This window comes from Crotalus tigris, unplaced genomic scaffold (assembly GCF_016545835.1).
Source record: "Crotalus tigris isolate CLP2741 ecotype Arizona unplaced genomic scaffold, ASM1654583v1 scf7180000017536.10889498, whole genome shotgun sequence".
NCBI classification, from domain to species: domain Eukaryota; kingdom Metazoa; phylum Chordata; class Lepidosauria; order Squamata; family Viperidae; genus Crotalus; species Crotalus tigris.
Window position 1 is genome coordinate 3810033 of NW_024096460.1, and position 24869 is coordinate 3834901.

Genomic DNA, 24869 nt, shown 5'->3' on the forward strand with positions numbered 1-24869 from the left:
TGCTTGCTTTTTTGAGACATATGAACATGAAATTAAACCTTGCACTACTATTAACTTAGACTGCAACACTCGAAATAAAAATAAGCTGAGATCAGAAGCATAAAAAGAAATTTCATTGCCACATGGCAATGCTATACCTTACATGCCATCTAATAGGCAACATACATACATACATTCTGTTACAAGCAGCTTCCACCTTTTCTCAAAACAGAATACTCTGAGGAGGGCATATGTTTGTCTCAAATAAGCAAAAATGACTGTCAGGATCTGACTGAAGAGACAAAGTTCTCTCATTCGGGCTTTAGAAGCTTATCTATGATTTGCAGAACTGTATAATTAATGGCAAAGATTATGATAAGTAAATACAGGTAACAAAAGGGCTAATTCCAAGGATTATTTTTCTGGTTTATGTATTAAAATATGTCAATTGTATCTAAAGTTATGAGATGAAAGCATCACTTTTCATTTATTCCTCATATGTAAAGAATTCAAGCCATGTCAGTTTAAGGTCAGGCAAAATTTCTACTGTACTTACCCTGCAGTTTGCCTTCTATGGAGATTCTCAGTCATCCAGTTTACAGTTGTCTCAAGGTGCCATTGAAAAGGTAACAAGACTTTTTTGGGGGTACTTTCCTTGAAAACATTTCGCTTCTCATCCAAGAAGCTTCTTGGATGAGAAGCTAAATGTTTTTAAGTAAAAAAAACAAAAAACAAGAGAGTCCAACTGTTGCCTTTTGAGCAGCACCTTTGGGATTACAGTTTCTTTATCTATTTATTCAATTTATATGAGACTCATCTTGCATTCCTACAGTTGGACAGATCATAACCATTTAACTAAAAATCCATACAAGAAATATTACAAAATACAGATTTTATTGCATTATCAAAATAATTTCCTGTTCATAACAATGACTTTTGGCAAACCCCAGGGCCACACTCATTTTCCCCACACCCAGATTATCAGTTAGTTGGACACTGATATATTGTTCCATTGCTGTAATTAACATTTTATTTTTTATAATTGTAATTTTTAAGTCTGTAACGTTTGTGTTGTGCAACAGAACATTTGTACATTTGAGTGCCTCAACCACCCAATTATGTGATCAAGAGGGATTCCAAAACAATTATTGTAGCTTTTCATTAAAAAATGCTTGTGCAGTCCAGTAATAGGTCATTGCTGCCACAGGACTCTGGCACTGCTAGTACGTATCAGTGCATGAGCCAAGCATTTGATTTTCATCTTAAATCAGCTAAAACATAAAATGAAATTATGCTGACCAAATAATCCTTCGGGAAGATACAAAATGAAAGCTGTATTGTGTTAGGGCTTGCAAAAGATTTGCAATCTTTTCAGTGTTACAATGGCAGGCTCACAATTATAGGTTTGAGCAGGAGGTCGTAGGTAAACAACATCCTGTAGGGATTCTGTTCAGCTGTGGTTTTCCGTTTCTGCTTAGGCAGCAAAGCTAATTTAGCGAAAAAGGTTAACTAAATTCCAAACTCATGGAACTACGAAGGAGCCAGGGCTCAAGAGATTAAAACTGCTAAAATTCCTTTGTACAACTTTTCAAGCTGCTGAATCTCCCAAAGCCCAAGTGATCAAAATTGGTTCAAAAAGTACATTCTGCTTATGACAACAGCCTATCCAAAGTAATATAATAATTAATCACAGATGAATTGGCCTTTTATTTCTTTGTTAATCTTTTGGAATCTATTCTCGCCATCTGATATCAAGCTATCTCATGACAATAACCTGGGCTTATCTGTTAAACTAATTACATTTTCTATTGTCTTTCTGCCATTTTAAATTAAGCTCCTTTAAAAGATTCTATTGAAGTAATCTGCTTTTTTAAGAATGCTGAAATATATTCATGTAAGCTATCATTTGTTCTAAAAATACAAACCTAATGTAAAAGTTTTCAAGAAGATAAAATCAGTTGATTAAACAAAAGCAATACTGGGAATGAAACTGAAATGTATTTGCATGAAAATGTACAAAATGCCAATAAATCTTGGAAAATTCCTTGACCTTAAAAATCTATAGTCTGGTAGATGTTATGCTGCACAGTCATTGTCCACAGATCCAATTTAAAATCCTTAAAATGGCTTTTAATTTTCAAAAGTTGCTTTATAACTATTCTAACTAAATGAACAAAAGTGTAAATTACTGGAGGCTGTTATCTGCCCACTTCTCTATTATAGACCTATGGATTATTTCTATTAATACAAGATATTGAAATTCCCAAAATTTGTTCTTCAAAAAGTCAAGGGAGTATTTATGTTTTAAAATACTTTAAATATATTGAATTATATTAACAAAATAAAATTTAAGAAGAGAAAAAGGCACTAAAGAAAAAAATTTGTATTCCTGAATTAGGTTGAGAACTAGCATAGTATGTCATAAATACGTTTAAAAAAAACTTGAGGAAGGATATGTATGAATATGTGAATTAAAGAACATAGTCATCAATGTGGAGCTAGTTAGATAAATAGTTTAATCTACTAAAAGCATATTCCTGCAGAGTAAGGAATCCAGCAGAAACCCCTTGGACTTCATAAGCTCCATATTTCAATTTCTTACCAATATTTTATTGGTTTAAATAATTTCAGTAAACTCATGGATATCAAAACTAGGAAGACTATATTCAAACTAACAATATTTGCCAAAAACTGGATCATCAGATCTTCACAAAATTACAGAAAAATATATTTGTAAATGGAAAGAATAGAGAACACTAAAAATCCATTTTGTCAGGTCACATTCTGTCTCAGTCAGCAGATGCTAACCCATTTTTAAACAGCACTGCATTTTAGCAACTGAAGAAAAGCTCAGTTAACATTAAAAGGATTTGGGCTTTTTTTAGCCAAACCAAAGAGCTCTCATAGGACATTAACACTAGCATCTGGGAAAGAAAACAGTATAATAATATAAAATAGTATAATAATATATATAATAATATAGTATAATAATATAAAATAGTATAATAATAAAAGAGTGTAATTGCCATCCTTACTTTATTCAACATTCAAATTTTACTTATAAAAACATGTCCTTGTTAGATTAGGCTGAGGAGTATCAAATCCAGAATCCAAATAATTATTTTAAGTATGCTCAAGGTTTAGATCTATGTAATGTTCATGATTTTTCTTTTTCATTTGAACAGGATATCCTTATCCATTATTATGATCTGTTTTGAAAGTTCCCTCATTTTTTTTTAAAAAAAGATTTGATAGATGGCATGGGACAACTATTTGGGAAACATAAGTCTTTATTCTCCATTTACCCAGCACCAGCCAATTTACAGACAATTCTTTTTGACCAAGCAAAGCAGGAGACATTGAGAATATACAAATCTGTCCTAATCGTATTGAAAAATCAATTAGGCTGAATTCTAATAATTAAAATTGTATCTTACCTTATATCGCATTTTAGGACATGAATGAATATAAAATCCCATGTAATAATAATTTAGATCAGAGGCCTTTTCATGAAGTTGCCTGGTAAAAGCAATTTCCCTGTAAAATAAAAATAATCCAAAATGTATCAAACTATAATACCATAAAAATTGTTTTCAGAGATACAAACAGATCTACAATAAACATACATATAATAAAATAAAATGACCTAAACTTTGCTTTATGTTGAGAACTTATTACATTTAAATAAGGAATTCTACATAAAAATTCCAAATATTTTACTTTTAAAAAAAGTTTTGCATGTCGTCCTGGCAAGATGCTAGTATGAAACTCAAATGTGAAGTAATTAATAGGAAACTTTTAAAAGTTTAAAAAATAATAAAATAGTAACAACAAGTTACTATGATTCATAAAACTATGGATGTTTAACTTGTATTCAATAAGATTTAAATTTAAATTTAAATCTTTGCTGTATCTTCTTCTTTAGGAAAATAACTGAGTCAAACACACACTGTGAATGTACAATATCTCCACGTACCTTCCCCAAGCCTCCCTTGCTTCTTCATGCCTTTTCCCCCAACCTGTGCTCTTGCACATTCTATCCAACCTGTGTATTTCACAACCTCCTTGTACCTTTCCCAATCTATGTGTCTTGCACATCCTCCTGACCTGATCTTCTTCTGCAACCCCTCTGTCCTGCACACCTTTCATTCCTCTTGACATGTATTCCCCACTATATGCCTGCTTACTCTCTCCTTTCCTCTCCAATGAAAATAAATACAAACATTAATTTTTTTCTTGCTTCTTCTTAATTGTCCCAGCACTGGGATGAACATTCCAAAGGCTGGGGTAGTAGGGGGAAAATGTTATGTGCCCTTTTACCCAGTTTGCTCTAAGTTGAATTCAAGAAACCTTCCTGCCATTTGGGCTCACCCACTGCTTGAGATTGTATCGTTCTAACACTGTAAAACAAAGGAAAGCTGAAGTACACCTGTAAGCATAGTCACTATGACATGATTTTCCACTTTGTGACTACATCTCTTAGCGACTGATTTGCTAATATCAATTGTCATCATTAAATGAACGCTACCTGCATTAGATATGTCATTAGATTAGATTAGATTTGAATACTTTTAAATGCAAAAATATGCAAGGATTTTGAACATATCACCTTACCTTAAAGCAGAGTAGACACCCAAAGACAGAGAAGAAAAATCAGGATCATAGTAGAGATACACAGAGGATACACACTTTGGAAGAATGTCAATTACACCAACAGCAATTAGTTTTGCCTTGAGCCAATATTGCTGGTGGAAAGAACCATAGCCACAATCTGGACCATTTGGTAAATGTTCTGCCTAGGAAGTTAAGATCAGAATAGAAAAATCTTGTTTTTATTCAGTATGACTTTTTAAAATTGCTGTTAGCAAAAAGGGGAAAAAAGATTTATCACACAACAAAACAATGATACTTAAAAAGGCAAATACATAAATATTGAGAAAAAGGTTCCTAATCAACAATAAAGGCTACAGTTAGTTCTTCCACAAGGAGCAAAATGATAAAAATTTGAAATAGTGAGATGGAGGCAGTATTCAATATTGTGCAAATGGTTTACATTCACACAACAGGATTTTCCCAAGCTGTTTTTGTTCTTATTTTTTCCTACATATGCTTTAAAGGGCTTTCAACATTCCAGAGCAGATTTGAAGGGAAAATGGGGGCTGCAGAAGAGAATGTGTTCTATCAGCAGTGGCTAGTGTCAAGATAAATAACAATTGGATGAAACATTATTTCTAAACAATATATCTAGTAATACTGTAGTTATAAAGATCACAACATATTCAGTATGTTTACCAGTATGAACTCATTAACATTTTACTTTCTCTCTTGCCAATTTGTTCATAGCAAAATGGTTAGTGTCTTTTATGTATGCTGCTGAGGAATTCACATTTTGAAATTCCATTTCTACACTAAATGGTGTCCTCCTCCTCCTCCTCCTCCTTCTTCCCTTTGCATTCTGATTTCCTTACATTTCTTGTGTTTTCAGTTTGTAAGTTTAAATGAAGGGATTATCCTTTATTTCCTGATACTGCTTAAACCATCTTTGGAACCTTCTCTGATGACAATGAAAAGTGGAGTAGAAGTTCTTAAATAAATACTGTTAAGTTATTGTAAGTACTGTATGGGAGTTGATTACCCATAGATTTGGGAGAATAGATCAGTAAAATAACAGGTACTATTCACAAATAATTTGTTCTTGTAAAATGGGAAACTAACTATAAGATACAGGACAAAACTATGATACCATTAAGACCACATGGACTCTTTACATCTTATAGCAGACATGTCAAACTCACGATGTCACATGACATTGCGCAACGTATCGGAGCTTTTTCACCGTTGCCGGCAATGGAGTTGGCGCGACTCTGGTATAATGAAACCGGCCTGTGGGCCGGCAGTTTGACACCCCTGTCTTATAGTATTCATCACAAATTAATTGTATTCAAATCAGTTGTTTTACTGTGTGTATCTTGTCACAAGCAGCTTTTCACTCAACAGATCTGACAACATTTTCAATTAGTTATAACAGAATTATTAAAACTAGATTTAATCAAATATTTTACTCCCAAAAATTAATTTGAACTTGTTAACACCTGTCAAATATTAATGGCACGATTAAATGCTCTTTTGATTTATGTTGTCTAGAACACAGTTATAGCTGAAAATTGTAATTTTCCTCACATTTTAACTGAAAGTTAAAAATATGCTGAATTGCTATGAAGTTAAACCAATTCATTCTTTAATGCCAGTCAAGCCTTGGACTATTATACCTCTGTGGATATTTATGTGAAGATCCCATACAAGTCTTGCTCATTGATACTGAGCCCCACACAATAAACGTGGCAAAACTGAAGAACCTGCATTGACTTAGTGCAGTCTGTGAATCAATTTTTGACTTTTCTTTGCTACTTCTCGTTTGTTTTAAAAAATTAACATTCAAGGCAATCACTTTATGTACTGAGGTTGGATCTGATGGTTTAAATGGACTTGATGAGTCTTAACATGATGAATCCAATTTATACAATAATTATGCTTATGTAAACTGTTTTGAATGTACTGTGATTGGACCCATGTTGAAAAGTCAGTATGCTCATTTAATTAATTGCATTTAATTAACTTAGCAAGTATATTCAAGTAATTTTCTTAGCTTCAGGTTGCCACCAAATAGTGATTAGCAGTTCTTCAGAAACCATACTTCAGGGTATATATGGGTACACACTTGTTGTACCTATTGGCTCCTCCTTAAAGATGCATCCCAGGCAAATATGTGTTTATTCTAAGACAGCTAGCAATCCAGAAAAATGTGTTCATAATAAACTTTTAGTTTATTAGTTTATTATGCCAATTAAACCAGTTGAAGAGAAGAGATGCCTACACTAAACCACCCTGGGAATCACACTCACCGCCCTCAAGTCTGGCTTATCTGGATGTGGCTCTTCTTCAGGTTAAAATGTTTCACTTTAGATAGTTATATTACTACCTGTTCTCATATGAGGAGATGCCCCTTTACCTAGGATCTGGATGTATCAGAATAGGACATCCTCCTTCCATAGGAAGAAACTTTTAAGTAGATGGCTCCCATTTTAAGTGGTCTTGTGGTCTAAGTGGTCTTGGATTATATAGCCTAGATACTTCAATCAGTACTAGAGTAGAAAAATGGCGCTTTTTAAAAAAAGGTAACACAATAAGGATTGGAGAGAATTCAATTATAACAAATTCCATAAGGTTCAAATCTGCCCCAAAGCTAGCACTCAGAAATCCGTAAGCAGTCTGAGGAAACAAAGAGGTAAGAATTGCAGAATTGGAACAGATAAAAAAACACCCACTACTGAGCCAACAGCACATAAAAGAAATAAATGATCCCTCACATGGCTAAATGAACCCTGACAACTGTACTAGTTCCAGTTCCCCTGGGGATTTTTAGGCACAAACACATGAAATTCTTTTCTCCAGATTCTTGCTTCTTGCAGACCTCCAACTAAGACACAATGAGAATTTTAAAAAAAGTCAAGTTCTCCTTTGAATTCCTCTATCCCTCCCCTATTACTCATTGCAGAGAGTCACTGTCTTTAGAGAGCCCTTAAGAACTATCAGCAGGTCTGCAAGCCATTCCAACTTTTAAAAATCCAATTACACTTAAAAAAAAATCAAAAAATCCTTAATTTATTATATCAGGCAATATCTTTACAATTTAAATTATATCTGGTTAAGTTACTGGAGGCAGTTAAGCAGTGAGTCCAACTCACTGAGTCCAATTCCATACTTAGCAAAGTAATCCAGATTAAGGCATCTCAACAAATGGGTGGTCAGTATTTCTTTGAATGATCCAGCTACTGAGGAGCTCACCAGTTTCTCTTGGAAATTGATTTCACTGTCAAACTGCTTTGAACTTTAGAACATTTCCCTAACGTTCAACTGAAATCTGCCTTTTTATAACTCTTATGACTTAAGAAAATTTTTTCTTTCAGAATCTGGAGAAACCATTCAGGTCAGCCGGTTTGGTGGAAAACTTGGGAACATTCTGACTGAGGTTTCATATAAAATAAAATCTGGACAGGGCATGTAAACCAAGGCTAGTATGTATTTCCAGGGCAGTATATTCCAGCAGCTTACCCACATCCAAGCTTCCAAGTAGCTTTTTCCCCTTCCCTCAGCAACTGTCAACTGATTAGCACAGTATATACAATCTTCTCAGCCCCTTTCCTCCCTACTCTTAGTCACTGACAGAAGCATATCCTACCAGTCCACTGTTCTCAGTCCACCCAAAACCTTCCTTTCCTCCACTAATCTCAGAAGGTTTCTACCTTTCTTTTGATATTCATCCTTTGATCTCCTATTAAAATATGTTTACATCTCGATCAGAACAATGAAACTCTAGCCTGTCTTAACTAAAATTTTGTGAACCTTCCTTTGGATGCAGGCTCTAAGAAATCCTGAAGAACTTACTTCCAAGACTATAACACATAACATTATATTGGGCACTTGATAATTTTTAAGAAGTAATATGTGTTTATTTAAAACTATTTTTGACTAGCTTTCATTTAAAATTGAAGGGGAACAATAAAAATACCTTTCAGTTTAATTACACTTTGAACCTTTCCTGTCCAATAAATGTATAATTGATACAACTATACATGCCAAACAATGCTAAGGTATGTGAAACAGCCCTGAATCTCACACTTGGAGAAGATCAGAATGTGAAATGATCACGAATTCACCTTTTTTTTCCATTAAGGGTAAGAAAACTAATTGCTGAAATTGAGCTACTGATAATTGAAAACAATGATTCTAAAAGGGAATGCAATAAGAAAATAGGATGTATATAAAGGAGTCTCAAATTAACATTTAAACTCTGTACCCTCCAAAGTTTTCAGAGCTGCTTTTGTGTTTGCATGCATGTATTATACTGAAAAAGAGGGAGATGTACCCTTTTTAACTGGCATATGTAGTTTGTTCAAAAGTTTTATGGCCTTGAATATGTAACCCTTTTTTATTTAGTTACATCTAATCAGAAACATATGCAAGAAGTGCCACACAAAATTCAATTCAAGATTCATAAGTTAAAAATACACATAGAACCAAGTACAAATAAGCAACCCTACAGCTATACAAAAGAAGGAAAATAATGGGGATCTGCTGTTTTACTTGACGAGGTGATAAAAGCTCTTTTTCTATTAAGTCTAATGATTCTGACTAGCCTTCATAACTTGGAGAAATATTAAAAAAGAAAGAAAAAGGTAAGGATAGATTCAGCAAAGGAAAACAACAAACTCTCCACACATGGCTTCATTCAAAATGCAACATCTCAAATTACCGGTGCAATTACTGTAACTTGACAATTTCATTATACTCATGTGGTAGTTAACTCTTTAGGTCTACAAAAAAGTTCTTTTAACCACTAGATATTAAGTCATCAGGAGCCTTGACCTTAAACTAGCATTAACTCTCCAGGCTGGGCTCTCTGTTTTCAAGAAGCAAAAAACAATGTTGAAACTGTTAGCCTTCTTTGATTTATATATTTGTGTTTTTAAAAAAAGAAAGAAAAGTGCTCAAGTATAAGACTTCTTATAGATTCCGTTCTGCTTTGTGAACTTCAGATTTATCTTTTCCAAAATAGAACAGACTAAATCTATTTATTCTTTATTCTTTGCTTTATTCTTTGCCTCCATGTATTTTGGTCACAATATTGTAAAAGAAGTTACAATGCTTTTTAAACAGAGTCCAGTACTTGCCCTTGAAGCAGAGCCAGACAGCCTTTTAATGCCTGGGGAATTGCATTTTAGTAGTTTTGGCTGCTGATACTGCAGTTGGCAGAGTGAAAATGCAGCCAGAATTTGGGGAGATCTTCTCTCTCTCTCTCTCTCTCTCTCTCTCTCTCTCTCTCTCCCTTTTAGTAATGTGACATTCTGGAATGAGGTCCCCAATATCCTTTCAACTCCCATTGTAATGATATTCTAGAAAGCCTTGCTAATCTAGTTTTTTATCCAGTCACTGGGCTAGGCTGGATGGGACATTTGTGATGTTTTATGTACATTCTGTTTTATTGCTGGATTGTGATTATTTTGTAATTTTTACACTTGTTTTGGCTAATTTTCTATATTTTTCTCCTTTTTATGCTTTTATTGTTGTGAACTGGCCAGAGTTGGATGGAGTCAAGAGGCAGTCAAATGGAAACAAACAAACAAACAAACAAAATTCAATGATATCTGAAAAAATAATTAACGGTCTTGATGCTGAAAGAAACTCAATTTTGGCACTGGTTTACTCTCCCAGCTTGCCATTTAGCTCCCAAATGTTTCATTACTAGACTAGGTAACATCATTAGCAGGACTTCAGTAGAAATGTCTTGTTCAGAAGCTCAATTTATTCTCAAACTTTAAATTAGCCACTTATAACTGTATAGGAATGTTATGCAGATAAGATTGATCAGCAAACTGACATCAGTCAAACCCATGTTAGCGTTAATTGTGGAGATACAACAGACTAAATTTGATCAGAGAAGACAAATAGTGTGTGTGTGTGTGTGTGTGTGTGTGTGTGTGTGTATCTAAGGAAATTGTACAGACAAATATTGTTGTTTGAAGGTGCAAATTGCTTTTTGCAATTGAGTAATGGTGATTTTGTCAATGCCGATGGTATTCAAAATGGTGCCTACTGGTACTATTTTTGTTTTACTTTGCCACACTCATTCTACTTCTATTTGTAGATCTTTGTATTTTGTGATTTTCTCCAGGTATTGAAATGTCCACTATTCAAACTTTTTTGTCCTTCTTTGCAATAACTGTTAAGTCTGAAGTATTATGTGGCAGGTGTTTATTGAATTCTAAAGTCCCAGAGCACTTTGGTTTCTATATTTGTATTACTTCGTCTGTTTTATGATTCCACCAATTCTTGCTTCCAGGCAAATAGTGTTTCTTGCAGATCTTCCAATATACCATTGTTGCTAATTTGTAATATTATTATAGTATGACTATATCGAATTATAGCTCCAGATAAATAAAATTTACTGAACGTGTATTCATCAGATTCCTCAGTTAGAGGAATCTGCAGAATCTGACAATGTGCTTGTCATTTTATGATATAAATGCAAAAGGGGCAGGTCATATTGCACTGATGTAATACTCATTTTGACATTCCCTCCCTTGTGCATGTCATAGAATTCTGTTTACAGTTCCTAAGAAATCACCTATACACCTATATCACCTATGTTGCTTAACTTTGAAGTCAGATTAACACATCACTAGTTTATGTTTGTGACCTGTCCAGAATCGTTTGACAGCAATATGGATGTAAAATAAAATAAAATAAAATAGTCAAGTATTAAAAAGCTCATCAACTGTTCACAGATAGACAGAAATACGAAGCTAAAGAATGTGCACTTCAACCTTAAGTAATGTATTCATCAAATAAACAAAAATAAAATAAAATTCATCAATTTCTTTCAAGTGAAACTCAAAGAATTAAATCAACAATAACAAAATTAATTTAATGCTAAATTAATGAAATTGGGAACATTTCATTTTCTCTATTATAAATATAGTAGCAAACATTAAGATAGTGAAAATAAACTATTTATTGTATTTAAATAATATAAAGATTTAGTGTTAAAGGTGATTTCATACCTCAAGTGGTGAATCACAGAGAAATCGCGTAAACTGTCATTGGTGTATTTATCAGAAGTCCAAATCACCAGAAGAGTCAGATCAACATGAAACAATGAAAGACACAAAGTGAATAAAATAAGTTAATATTGTTTGCAATGCATTATTATATATCATTGAAAAGATGTCTAGCACTACTATTATTAACTGTGTGAATTGATAGAATAAATCAACAATTTATTTCAAAGTTTTCTATCAATACAGATTACCAATAAGAGAGACAGTTCTTGTCTGAATATTAACAAGAAAAGTCACTTGTTCAGATGAGCAGCTAAAAAAACAAACAAACAAACAAACATTTTTGTAAATTTAGGTCTTGAAAATCTATTGTTTTGGAACTGCTGCCTGCTGTCTTATTCATGCACAATGAACTAGATTATATTTTGGTATTTCTACTTTAACAAATGCATTTAAAACCACTCAAGTGGCTTTTATTTCAGTCAGTGCACAGAAGAATATTTTATGATATTATTACAAATTCAAAACTGTGAGGCAATCAGATGAACAAACTGGGACCACATAAAACCTTTAAGGACTATTGTCAAAAAAGGATATTTATTAGATATCCTCTATGAAATGCTGTGTGGGCTTCTATAGTCCAGTAATGCTGAAAATGAGTTTTAATATTTTGCTTGAAAGACAAAGTTCTGATGTTATGGATAGGCCTTGACTTACTACCACAATAACACCTGGAATTTATAACATGCCTTTTCCTCATTCTTAAAATGCTACTTATGATCCACAAACCATTGTTATATGAGCATGGAACACTGCAATCAGTCATACATGCAAGCTAGTTGCCCAAAACATGATCACATGACCGTAGGCGGGGCAGTTGTAACTTTGAGATGGATCATAAGTAGCACTTTAAAAGTCCATCATAACTTTGGAAGGTTATTAAACAACTGGTCATAATTTGAGGACTACCTGTACTAATTAACATGCCTTTCCCTTGATCTCAACAGCTTATTGCTCCTGCTTTCCTTGTTTTTATTTATTTGTATCCCACCTTTATTACTTTTACAAATAACTCAAGATAGTGAACATATCCAACATACATTCCTCCTTCTATTTTCCCCACAACAGCCCTGTGAGGTGGATTGGGCTGAAAGAGAGTGATTGGTCTACAGTCTCCCAGATGGCTTTTATGGATAAGAGTGAACTTAAAGTTACAGTCTTCTGCTCTCTAACCCGGTGCCTTAATCTCTAGACCAGAGGTATGCAGCCTTAGCTCTTTTATGACTCGTGGACTTCAACTCCCAGAATTCCTGAGCCAGAGATGAAGTCCACAAGTCATAAAAGAGCCAAGGTTGCCTACCCCTGCTCTAGATCAAAGTGGCTCTCTACACAGAAGCAAGACAGAAGAAGCAATATAATCCATTCAGAAGCATACTTTTTAAAAAGGATGGAGTTTCACATTTAACTGGAATGTAGAAATAGTTCTGAAGAATTTACAGATACATTCAGGAAAGCTATTTCAGCAAAATCTTGAGAGCAGAATACAAATTCTTCAGCAAACAAAATTTTCCAACAATAGCAGCCATAAATCTTATGTGCATTCATGAAGACTAGGATGTAACATGCAATAACTTAAAAATTTTCTGTTTGTATATATTGTTAGAAAAAAATAATATCCAATTCAAATGTTGTATTGCCTGATAGTGATGCATCTTTAGAGAAAAAAATTAAAAAATCTGAAGAATACCACTTGTTTATTCATGCAATAATAATAATAATAATAATGATAATGGTGGTGGTGATGATGATGATGAAGATGATGATGATGATGATAAAGTTGGAAGGGACCTTGGAGGTCTTTTAGTCCAACCCCCTGCTCAGGCAGGAAACACTATACAATTTCACACAAATGGTTGTCCAATCTTTTCTTAAAAACTTCCAAGTGTTGGAGCATTTACAACTTCTGGAGGCAGGTTGTTCTACTGATTAATTGTTCTAACTGTCAGGAAATTTCTCCTTAGTTCTAGGTTGCTTCTCTCTTTGATTAGTTTCCATCTGTTGCTTCTTGTCCTGCTCTCAGATGCTTTGGAGAATGGTGTTATGGTTCCGGCTAATGAAACACTTCAAAGAACTTCCAGGCATATTTTCCTAAAAGTTATTTATTGTTACAAAATGTCAGCACAGGCATAACGGAGGTATGCCAAGATCTAAATTCTCTTCCCCTGAGCAATTAAATTATCAGCATGTTCCCTCCCTAAATTAGCTGTCATATATCACATTATCCAATTAGTGTGAAGGTCAAAGGTTTCCTTCCTCTCTCTTCTGCTCTGCATTAACTCTAAAAATACCAAACAGTTCTGCATATTGTCAAAGCAAGAATATACAGTATTTGCAGCGTTGACATCCGGACCCCCTTACAAGAAGGACTGGACAGGTGGCTGCACGATGTCCTTCGTCCACACCGAAAACACTTAAAGGAAGGGCTTGTAGGTGGCCTGGGTCTCTCAGCCATTGCAGCAGTTGAAGGCTTTCGTTGGGGTGATTACTGTCTGGGTAGCTCTGGTTGCTGCTCGGGTTCGTGTGGGGGAGGCTTTTTATAGTGAGAGAGCTTAACATCTAGCTTCACTGCTGTCTGGTACCACTCTTGTAGCCTATCAGGTACTTCTCGATAGATGCAGGACTGAGAGAGGTGATCGTCTAATCTTTCAATGAAGTATTGAATCAGGGATTGTTCTGGCCACCCCTCTATTCGGCCTGCTATCTTGCGGAACTCTCGCATGTACTCCAGGGCAGGCCTGCCGGCTTGTTTTATTTTATGGATTTGTTCTGCTGCTTTGAGGCCTATGGATGGGTCCTCAAATCTTTCTCTCAGTCCTAGGAGGAAAAGGTGGGGATCTCCCAGTTCGGGGGCTTGCTCACTATATAGATTGTTCAGCCATTCAGATGCTTCTCCCTCTAGGTTGGACGCAATGACATCGACCATGGCACCTGGTTCCCGATAGAGATAGACCCAGCGATTCAAGTAAGAATGCACTTGGTTGAGGAAAAAAAATCAGCTTCTCTGGGTCCCCATCGAAGGTTGCTTTGAAAGGTGGTGCAATTACAGGCTGTTGCTGCTGGGCCCATCCTGGCTGCAGATTTATGTCCAGGGGTTGCACATTCAGGGGCTGTGGCCAATCTCCCTGCTGTGGTCGGTCTCCCACTAGCTGCTGATCTCCTGGTTTCTGCACCACCCCAAGCTGTTCCAAGGCCTCTGTTAGTTGTGGCAAGCTCAGTTGCTGCTAATCATCTATCTGTGGGGGGTGCCAATCTGCCCATTGCTGCAGAGGCCTCAGTCTGGGATTCCCTCTGTCTTCAGGACTGCAGTCCCTGGTTGGGGAACCTGGGGTCTGATCTACGAGGGAGGGGCTGTAGGTTTCTCTCTGCAGGAATTGATTTCTGCTTTTCACATCTGGGGTTTGATATTTTTCCAGTGATTCACCCAAAGTTTGAGTAGCAGGCCATTCGTTAGCTCTGTACCAATCTGCTTTTGAAGTCTTTGCTCCCAGGTGGGAGGTCTGCCAGAATTCATCTTCCCACAGCATGCTGTCTGTTGCTTCCCACTCTGGATTATCAGTAGCTGCTGGGTCTTCAAGCAAACTCCCTTTTTTCATGATAGATTTTCTTCCCCTGAATCTTTACCAGCTCCTCTCGAGGTTAGAGGCAGTGAATGGAGTTCAGGATCCCAGGTTGTTTGGAAAGGATTTGAGATCTTGGCATGGTGTTATGGTTCTGGCTAATGAAACATTTCAAAGAACTTCCAGGCATATTTTCCTAAAAGTCATTTATTGTTACAAAATGTCGGCACAGGCATAACAGAGATATGCCAAGATCTAAATTCTCTTTCCCTGAGCAATTAAATTATCAGCATGTTCCCTCCCTAAATTAGCTGTCATATATCACATTATCCAATTAGTGTGAAGGTCAAAGGTTTCCTTCCTCTCTCTTCTGCTATGCATTAACTCTAAAAATACCAGACAGTTCTGCATATTGTCAAAGCAAGAATATACAGTATTTGCAGCATTGACAAATAGCTTAACTCCCTCTTCTTTGTGGCAGCCCCTGAGATATTGGAACACTGCTATCATGTCACCCCTCGGCCTTCTCTTTATGGCAGTACTGTAAGCAGAAGCCAGAAACCACATGAAGCCAAGGTACGCTTGCAATTTCATGCTACAGAAATTGTAACTAGGTAAGCAAAAGGAGATTACCTATTAACTTCATGATATAAAACAGACAAAATGAATGGAAAAAGAAAATCAAAGGAAGCCTAACTGTGCAGATAAATACTTTTCCCCAGTAAGACAGGGGTAAGCAACCTTGGCTCTTTTATGACTCATGGACTTCAACTCCCAGCATGGCTGGCTCAGGAATTCTGGGAGTTGAAGTCCACAAATCATAAAAGAGCCAAGGTTGCCTACCCCTGCCCTAAGATATACCAAATGACAGATACAAACATGGCCAAAAATTCTGGTACCACTCCACTTTTTCTGAAAGAATCCCAACTGCCATGAAATAAGTGGAAACTGACACAAGTGCATGGCATCCACCATTACTTTTGCATTGAAAGGGAGATTTTAAAGAATCAAATCCTCCCAAGAACAGTATTTCTTTCCGATGCCATTTTTATTCTTCTTGCAACCCAAAGAAAATACAATTAATCTACAAAGGAATAGTAAATATTTACAATCTATTTAGCAATTAAATGGAAGATTTCTATAAACTTAAATCAGTCCTGAAGACAATGAAACAATGTGGCATCCACAGGTAGTTTTTTCATGCATTCACAACCAAGCTGTTCCAAAGCTCGAATAAATTGAAGCTGTATGATAAACTTAAGAGAAAATTGTTGGTTTCATTATTCTAATTATACTCCTGAATTTGAAAATAGTTAAAACAGTTTCCTGAAAATCCATTCAGATCTGAGATATAGTCTATTATAGTAGGAACTGACTGCTTGGCTTTCTGTAAACTTGGTAATTTCTTAATTATACATAAAATCAATTTGTAAATACAGTGTAATTAAATAGTATTTTTTCCATTAGAAATATTTTTGACACTGGAGGACCTTCCAATTAAAGTGGGAAAGAAATAGAATAACATAGAATAAAGAAGAATAAAGTAAAATAATAATAATAATGAAAAATCACTAAAAGCAAAAATCATGTGTCTGCATAATCTCTGAAAGAAAGCTGTGTTAGCAAAAGCTGTATTAACAGTAAATGAATGACCTAATGCAGATTTAGAAACATTGTATAAAAGTAAAAAACTGCCTTCATTGTATTCCCATGAGAAATGGAACTAACCTGTGAGAAACTATCTGAATGTTACACAAAGTAGATTCCATATACAATGTAAGATTCCATCTATGCTTCCTTTGTTCCTGAGAAAAAGAAACCTATAAAGCTTTAGTTTAGACCCTCCCCCTTGTTCAGAAATTTGTTGATTGTTAAATCACTTCTGAACCTTTTTGCGCAAAAATAAAAATCTCTCTCTTTCACCCTCTGGAATTTCGTAAAAGTCCTTATATTTTATAAGGCTTTATTTTTCCACAAGACAATGATTTTAATTTTAAATTTCAATTGCTCAATAAATGTTACCACATTATCTAAATATTTGCTCATCTTCAAGATTATACAGTACAGTCTTTTTTGCAAGAGTATTTCACTATTTATTGTTAAGATAACTATATGAAAGTTATAACATCTAATCATGGTTCTTGAGAGCACACAAATTATTTAATACTATAATTAGATCTGTCTCCTAAAGAGAGATCCCTTAACTATAACTTCTTATCTAAATGCCTATTAATTGGTTTTGTGATATAACTGTATCTTATATACTATCATTAACCTGCTGTAAATGTAGCAGAATCAAAGTATAGTAAATAAATATCTGGACCAATTGCTAATAGTTCACAAAGAAAGCATGTTTGAAAATGCACATTTGTTTCAGATATTTCTATCCTAAAGGGGAAGAGGAAAAAATATGTTCTTACGCAGAGCGGCATACTCCCAACTGCTTTCTTTTCCTTTACGTTCCATTTCCCATTTTAAATATTTTTAAACTCAACTGTATGTTGGGGGTGGGGGTGGGTAAGAGTAACTGAAGAAAGGAAAGGACTATTCATAACCAGTTCAGTCACACTGGTACAGCGTTTTGGACAGAGAATATTTTGCAGGTCTTTAAATAAATTTCCCTCCAAAACAAATATTTGACTAAGCTCAAGGTAAGGAGCTTGTCCAGTTTTGCAATGGAAACTGAGTTACATAGTATTTTTTTTCCTATAAACTTGTCATTATGAAATATACCCAAAGTGGCGGTGAAAATGCTTGCTCCATTAAATAAGTATTGCAATAAAATCGTTTGCTGTGGTTATTTAAGAGAACTACCCACCAACTTATGATCATGTCTGGAAATGTTTTCTAACTGGTGCAACTGCCATTTGGTTTGCTTTGGTTACCCTGTTTATTCAGAAGACATAGAGCACCATAAAAGGTCTTAATAACCAGAAATACTATAGAAGCTGTGTATGGTAGCCCCAAAATAGTAACACTGTATTATCAAATGCAGTTAAAGAAGACAGAAATATATTTTAAGGTTTAAAAAAAAATCTGTAATTGGATACAAGTTTTCAGCACACTTAAATCAACTCAAGCAGTAGCACAACTTTCATCCCATATTAAAAGTTTCATTAAGAAGCAGCACTACAATATAGCAACATGGATACTAAATGTATTCCGCTTATATGCTCCAGCTAAAGTTTTTTCTGAAGATGGAATTACAAACAGTTCAGTCATAGCAAATTGTAGAGTATTCTTTAATAAGAAGTCAGGCTTTCTGGGAACAAACGTAGTTGGTGGTGTCAGAACTTTCAATTTACTTGACAGAATGAAGCAAACAGCATTTAAAATTAAGGTCATACTGTCCAGCTGCACGGGAATATCTTTATTATTATTTATTAAATTTATATGTCACCCGTATTGCCTAGAGGCAGCTTATAAAAACAGCAAAATGTTAAAATTAAAATGTTAAGATCATAAATATTAAAATTAACAAAGGTGTCAAAAAAGGAAACAAGGTATTAATCAGAATTCAAGCTTTCTACATACCCAATCCCTTTAATGTTATTTCCTTGATCATATTTTCATTGAAAAAGTAAAAGGGCGGGGAGAAAGAGAATGAAAAGTGAGCTCATTTCAGATACCTGAAATCTTCAATATTTGCACAAAAATACCTTAAACATATTTTGAAAGCCTATGATGAATTATCATCATCTAGAGCAGGCATATCAAACTTGCGACATCATGTGATGTCACACAACGTATTGGGACTTTTTCCCCATTGCTGGCAATGGGGTCGACGCAGTTTCAGCGTGACATATCCGGCCCACGGGCCGGCAGTTTAACATGCCTGATCTAGAGGTCCATCACAGATGATACACTAGCAATGCAACCTTAATGTTCTTTTTATACTATAAAGGATCTCTGTGGTGTTAATGAATCATTCCAGAGTAGTAAAGTAGTAAACCGCAGAGCAATACACCTACCTTTGGTAAAATGTATAGCACCCAGCACTCAGTACAACCCTTTCAAACACAAATTGTAAATAACTGTAAAAACACTGACCACCATGAAGTAACCCTGCGTTGCTTATAGTACCATCTCAGAGGAAACCCCATTCCTTCAAAGTACTATAACAAAGTTTAATAGTTTGCCTGTGAGAAACTCTTGTGTTATTTGCAGAACAGATCTGACCAAGGAGACTAAAGGTTTTTGCTGATACTCACTTAGTATGTGAACTCCAAGATCGATGAAGGGAAAGACTAGGGACAACATGCAGGTGACTAAAACAGGCATGGGTTGCCTAAGAAAACAGGGAAGGTATTTGGATAGGTAACAGTAGAACTATTTCAAAATTCTGATGTACTGTAGCTGTTAATGTGTACTTTATAAATGTTCCTATTAATTCAATTACCTCCCTTTTTACGACCCTATAGTCCCTATTCGGGGTTGAGTTAAGGCGACTGATGCAGCTGTTTCTATTAATTCAATTAATTTCTAGTAATGATATGAAACATCTATAAAAAACAATCTGTCTTCAGCTGTCAGTTCTTAAAATAACTGCATTATAGGTAGTTCTTGCTCAATGACTACTTGTTCAGTGATCAAACTTGCAATGTGCTGAACAAATGGGTACTCAAGAGTTCTGGCTTCTGCAACAACCTCACAGTGATGTGATTGCCATCTGCAATCTTCTTTGCTGGCTTCCGACAAGCAGAATCAATGAGGAAGCTGGCAAGAGATCACAAATGATGATCACGTGATGTTTTCACTTAATGACTCACAATGATTTGTTAACAGCAACCAGGAGTGCCAGAATTTCCATTGCTAAACAGCATAGTCACATGATGTCACGCTCTACCGAATCTGTCAACACTGCTAACATCGGATGTCCTTGCTTTGACAACAGATGGAAATGCAGCCATTTTTCCTCTATTGCTTTTAGAATTAGTTGATGCTGGGATGGGGAATGTGGATGAGAGTCCAACTAGTCATAACAATAACTCAGCCGTGGGAACCCAAGGTCATTGAGCCCTAAGTTGATAGAGTTTTGGCGGGCTGGAGAGCTGGGGAGAAAGCTCGCGCTTCAAATTAATTGGGGAATGTGATTTATGACTGTTTATTGGAGGAGGGAATTGTGCTTTGTTACATTGTACCCAGGGGAAGGGAATTTAGTTTTTTGTTTCAACTATGCAGTGCCGATACTATGTTTCTTGAATAAAAGATTCTTTAAGGTAAACAATGCTTTGAAGTTCTTTTGAAGAGTTTCATCTGTCGGAACCATGACAAAATCACTTAGTGACACCAATTCCATTCCCAACTGTGCTCACTAAGGACATTCTGTAGGGAAAAATTTTGGTCCAGGATACCAGGGGCTAATGGTCACATTAGCTGCCCAATTTTCATTCATCCATTATCTATTGTCACCCATCTGGTAGAACTTCTTTAATAATTCATTTATTTTCAAGCTGTTTTAGTTACAAGTGAAATCCACATAGGATTATCATATCCTTACAGCTTATTTTTCCAGGTCTCAGTTTACTAAAAAGTGATGCAGTTAATTACATTTAAGTTCCATTAAAATTAATATTTGTTGTTAGTTGCGAAGTCGTGTCCGATCCATCGCAACCCCATGGACAACGTTCCTCCAGGCCTTCCTGTCCTCTACCATCTTCTGGAGTCCATTTAAACTCATGCCTACTGCTTCAGTGACTCCATCCAGCCACCTCATTCTCTGTCATCCCTTTCTTCTATTGCCCTCAATCTTTCCCAGCATTAGGCTCTTCTCCAGTGAGTCCTTCCTTCTCATTAGGTGGCCAAAGCACTTGAGTTTCAACTTCAGGATCTGGTCTTCTAAACAGCAGTCTAATTAATATAAAATTAACTTAACTTCAATTGCATAAATTTTATTGAAATCATAGATCATCTCATTTAATTTGAATCTAACCACAGAGCACAGGAATCACCATTCTACTTCTTGCAATTAGTATTGTTATTCAAAGTTACTTGTTTGCTTTAACCATCTGGGCCAGTACAATTTTCCTCAATTCTCTATATGTCTATTCAGAATTAATTTCTATTAATTCCATAGGACCACAAGGTATCTTTTGAATAGATCTACCCCAGCTGCAGTCTGAATATTTGTTTTATTTCCTTCTTTAGGTCACGTTCATGCAGATTCAGGGCTGCATATATCTAATTTAACTGATTTCAACATTTACAGTTATTGATGTATGACATGTATTGGATGGTTTTGTTCAAAAATAATTCAGATATTTTCATATATTGTTTTAGGTAAAGATCACTTAAACTGAGTTCAGCTCCTAATGATTTCATGGAGACGATAAATTTTATTGGTAACAGTAAGGAAAATACTATGACATTGTTTTCTTTATTTTTCTAACTTGAACCCTGGGTTTCCCTGTCAATCTCCCATCCAGATATTATCCAAAGCATTTCTGATTAGATACAACAAGGTGGGACTGATGCTGTTACTCTTGGAAACTCTGTGGACTTTATTCTATACCAGGATTTATTTGGGCTCCTGTTTTTAGTTTAAGCAAGATTGGGAAAAATATTGTTTTAAAAGGTTGGATCGATCTAAATGACTGGAAATAAGTCCATTTATGTTTATTGATGACAATATTAATAATATGGACAAAAAAATACATGCAGTAAACTGTACCTGGTCCTCGTCACATTCAAGAGGAGTATCCTTGTGTATGGTCATCTGATACTTGGCAAATAAAGTGGCAGACTGAGTAAAAGATGAACTGAACTGTGGGTCCTCAAAAGAAACTGGTACTAACCTCACCTTCAGAGCAATGGAAAGTACAACAGTTTATTTAAAGTTGTCCTTACACTCCTGAAGGGTAGGCCAGGCTATCATCTCCTCAGATCCATTTCAAAGCCTCTACCACGGAGACCTACAAGGAACCCTCAATGACCACAAATCCCCCTCCCATTTTACATGCTAACTTGTTTCTGCCATGTTAATACAGTCTATGCCTAGACTCCATAGAACAGGCAGCATACAAATATCTCTATAAATGTAAATAAATACTACGCAGAAATAATAAAATACAATTTGTACACAGATGAAATTGTAAAGTTTTGTGACAGTTAACTTTTATACTTCAGTTTTCAAGTTGTGATGTGAATTCACTGAGATCAGTATTCTCTACCTGTCAATGAGTGATAAATATGTTCTAAGGAATATCCCGGTTCACACACGGAACAACATCTAACACGTGAATTGATTCTGCCTTTAAGGACTCTGCTACTATTGAGCTACTGAAATTATCTGAAATTTTCCAACAATCAAAGCTGCTATCATAAATTTTTCTCAAAAAAAATTTTCTTTTTCCAAAAGAAAATGAATAATTTTAAATGAGAGCAAAAGACACAATCATCTCTTTCTCTTATTTTATAGAGCTGTACAGTAAGAACAAGCTATAAGCAAAAATATGGAACGTAGCTGGGGCAGCAACCCAAATGTTAATTGTCAGAGTCAATTTCTAGTAATTTCTGAACCTCTGCCATTATTCCATTCATGTGCCAAAATAAGAGCTGATAATGAATGCTCTTAATGCCAAAGGAGTTATCTATAATCTGTGACACATCTTTAGTAACCAGTCATTCTAGCAGACCCTCGCCTATCACACAATTAACACAATACCAATCATTACCTTAAAAGGGCTTTAATTCAACTAACCTTAAAAAGCACTAACATTTTCTCAAATAATTTTCGCATGCTATAAAATGTTTACCAGGTCACTTTTTAAAAGTTTTTTTCTGTACTGAATCTACATATTCTGTCACATGAGAGAGACAGCATAATGTAGGATGAAAATGGGCTGACAACAGAAAAGTGATGAAAAGAAGAAATAGTTAAAGAATGAAAGAAAGCACAATAATAAACTGCATTATGGACAAAACAGCATCATTTACCACCAGCAGGATTCTTAAGAAAAAATATAGGTAGTCCTCAATTTATGACAATAGTAGCAGAATTTCCATTGCTAACCAAGGGGGTTGTTAAGTGAGTCCCACTTGATTTTACAACCTTTTTGTCATGCTAGTAAAACAAATCACTGCAGTTGCCAACATCCAAATTTTGATCATGTGACTGTGGCTATGTTACATAAGTGCAAGGAAAGGTCTATAAGTCACTTTTTCAGTTCCTTTGTTAACTTTGAAAGGTCACTAAAGGAATGGTTATAAGTCAGGGACTACAGGTACTGAATACTAACTATAGGTTCTATTCTTTGCCTGCCTTAATCTGTGACTCTTATGAAACATTCATAGCACCCATGAAGAACTAACAAAGCAGCATTTGAATGAAAAATCCTAGTAGGCAATCAGAAAAATCAAGGGTGCACCAACTGTACCCTTTTCTAGACGAGAAGGCTCTCCCAATAATCACTCACATCTTAGTCTCCTATCAAATGGACTACTCCAGTGTGCTCTACATAAGGCTGCCCTTATATAATACCTAGAAGCTTCAGTTGGTACATAATGCAGCAGTGTGGACAGTTATAGATGCTTCTCCATAAGTTACATTATTTCCAGTATCTTTCTGAGTCAAATTCAACATCCTGGTGGTTATCTACAAAATCCTCCATGACATGGGAACAGGTTATATGTAGGATTTTCTCTCCTCAAACATGACTACCCGTTCCATCAAATCTGACCGAAGAGATATACTATGAAAGAGAGCTACCTGGCAGGATCCAGGAAGAAAGCCTTTCCTTTCAACAGCACCTGCCCTGGAGATCAGATTGTCCCCGACTCGCTTACTCTTTCACAAGACATGGGCTTGAACTTGGGGTCGAAGTTTGCTGGAACCTGTGAATTACTTTTATTGAAATATCTGCACTGGTAGTCCTCAACTTACAACCGCAATTGAGCCCAAAATGTCTGTTGTTAAGTGAGACATTTGTTATATGAGTTTTGCCCCATTTTACGACCTTTTCTTGACATAGTTGTTAAGCGAATCACTCCAATTGTTAAGGTAGTAACACGGTTGTTAAGTGAATCTGGCTTCTCCATTGATTTTGATTGTCAAAAGGGGATCACATGACCTTGGGATACAGCAACGGTCACAAGTATGACCATTGCCAAGCATCTGAATTTTGATCACACGATCATGGGGATGCTACAAAGGTTCTAAGTGTGAAAAATGGTCATATGTCACTTTATTCAGTGTCGTTGTAACTTTGAACAGTCATTAAATGAACTGTTCTAAGTCTAGGACTACCTGTATTGTATTTATATTGGTGGTTGGGTACGTTGCTGTTTTTAATCACAGCTGCCGACTGTCTATTTATTTTGCATTTTTGTGACTTTTTTTTTTTGCTATTTTTCGAACTGTTGTTAACCACTCAGGGCCAGTTCTTTGAGATGGCAAAAGGGAGGGAGGGAGGGAGGGAGGGAGGGAGGGAGGGAGGGAGGGAAGAAAGAAAGAAAGAAAGAAAGAAAGAAAGAAAGAAAGAAAGAAAGAAAGAAAGAAAGAAAGAAAGAAAGAAAGAAAGAAAGAACAATAGGATACATTCGTCTGGAAAATATTTCAGATATTCCTTCCCTGCTTTGTCTAATGCTTTTACTGTGAAATATACTTTATGAACAGGACCTTCATCACAAGTTCAATCCAAGGAAACTTTCCAATGGT

The 24869-nt window shown here is 35.5% G+C and overlaps 1 protein-coding gene across 6 annotated transcripts in view; it reads right to left on the reverse strand.

The window, feature by feature from the left end:
* The window catches only part of ATE1 (arginyltransferase 1), an 87329-nt gene that overhangs the window by 47033 nt on the left and 15427 nt on the right, over positions 1-24869 (reverse strand). For 5 of the 6 annotated variants that reach the window (XM_039335660.1, XM_039335500.1, XM_039335344.1 and 2 more), the window contains 3 exons: positions 11601-11633; positions 4594-4775; positions 3417-3516 (listed from right to left, as the gene is read on the reverse strand). In XM_039335660.1, coding sequence (XP_039191594.1) covers positions 3417-3516; positions 4594-4775; positions 11601-11633 — 315 coding nt within the window. Of the gene's footprint in view, positions 1-3416; positions 3517-4593; positions 4776-11600; positions 11634-21884; positions 22014-24869 lie in introns of all 6 variants that reach the window. The other variant, XM_039335417.1, reaches the window with a different exon arrangement.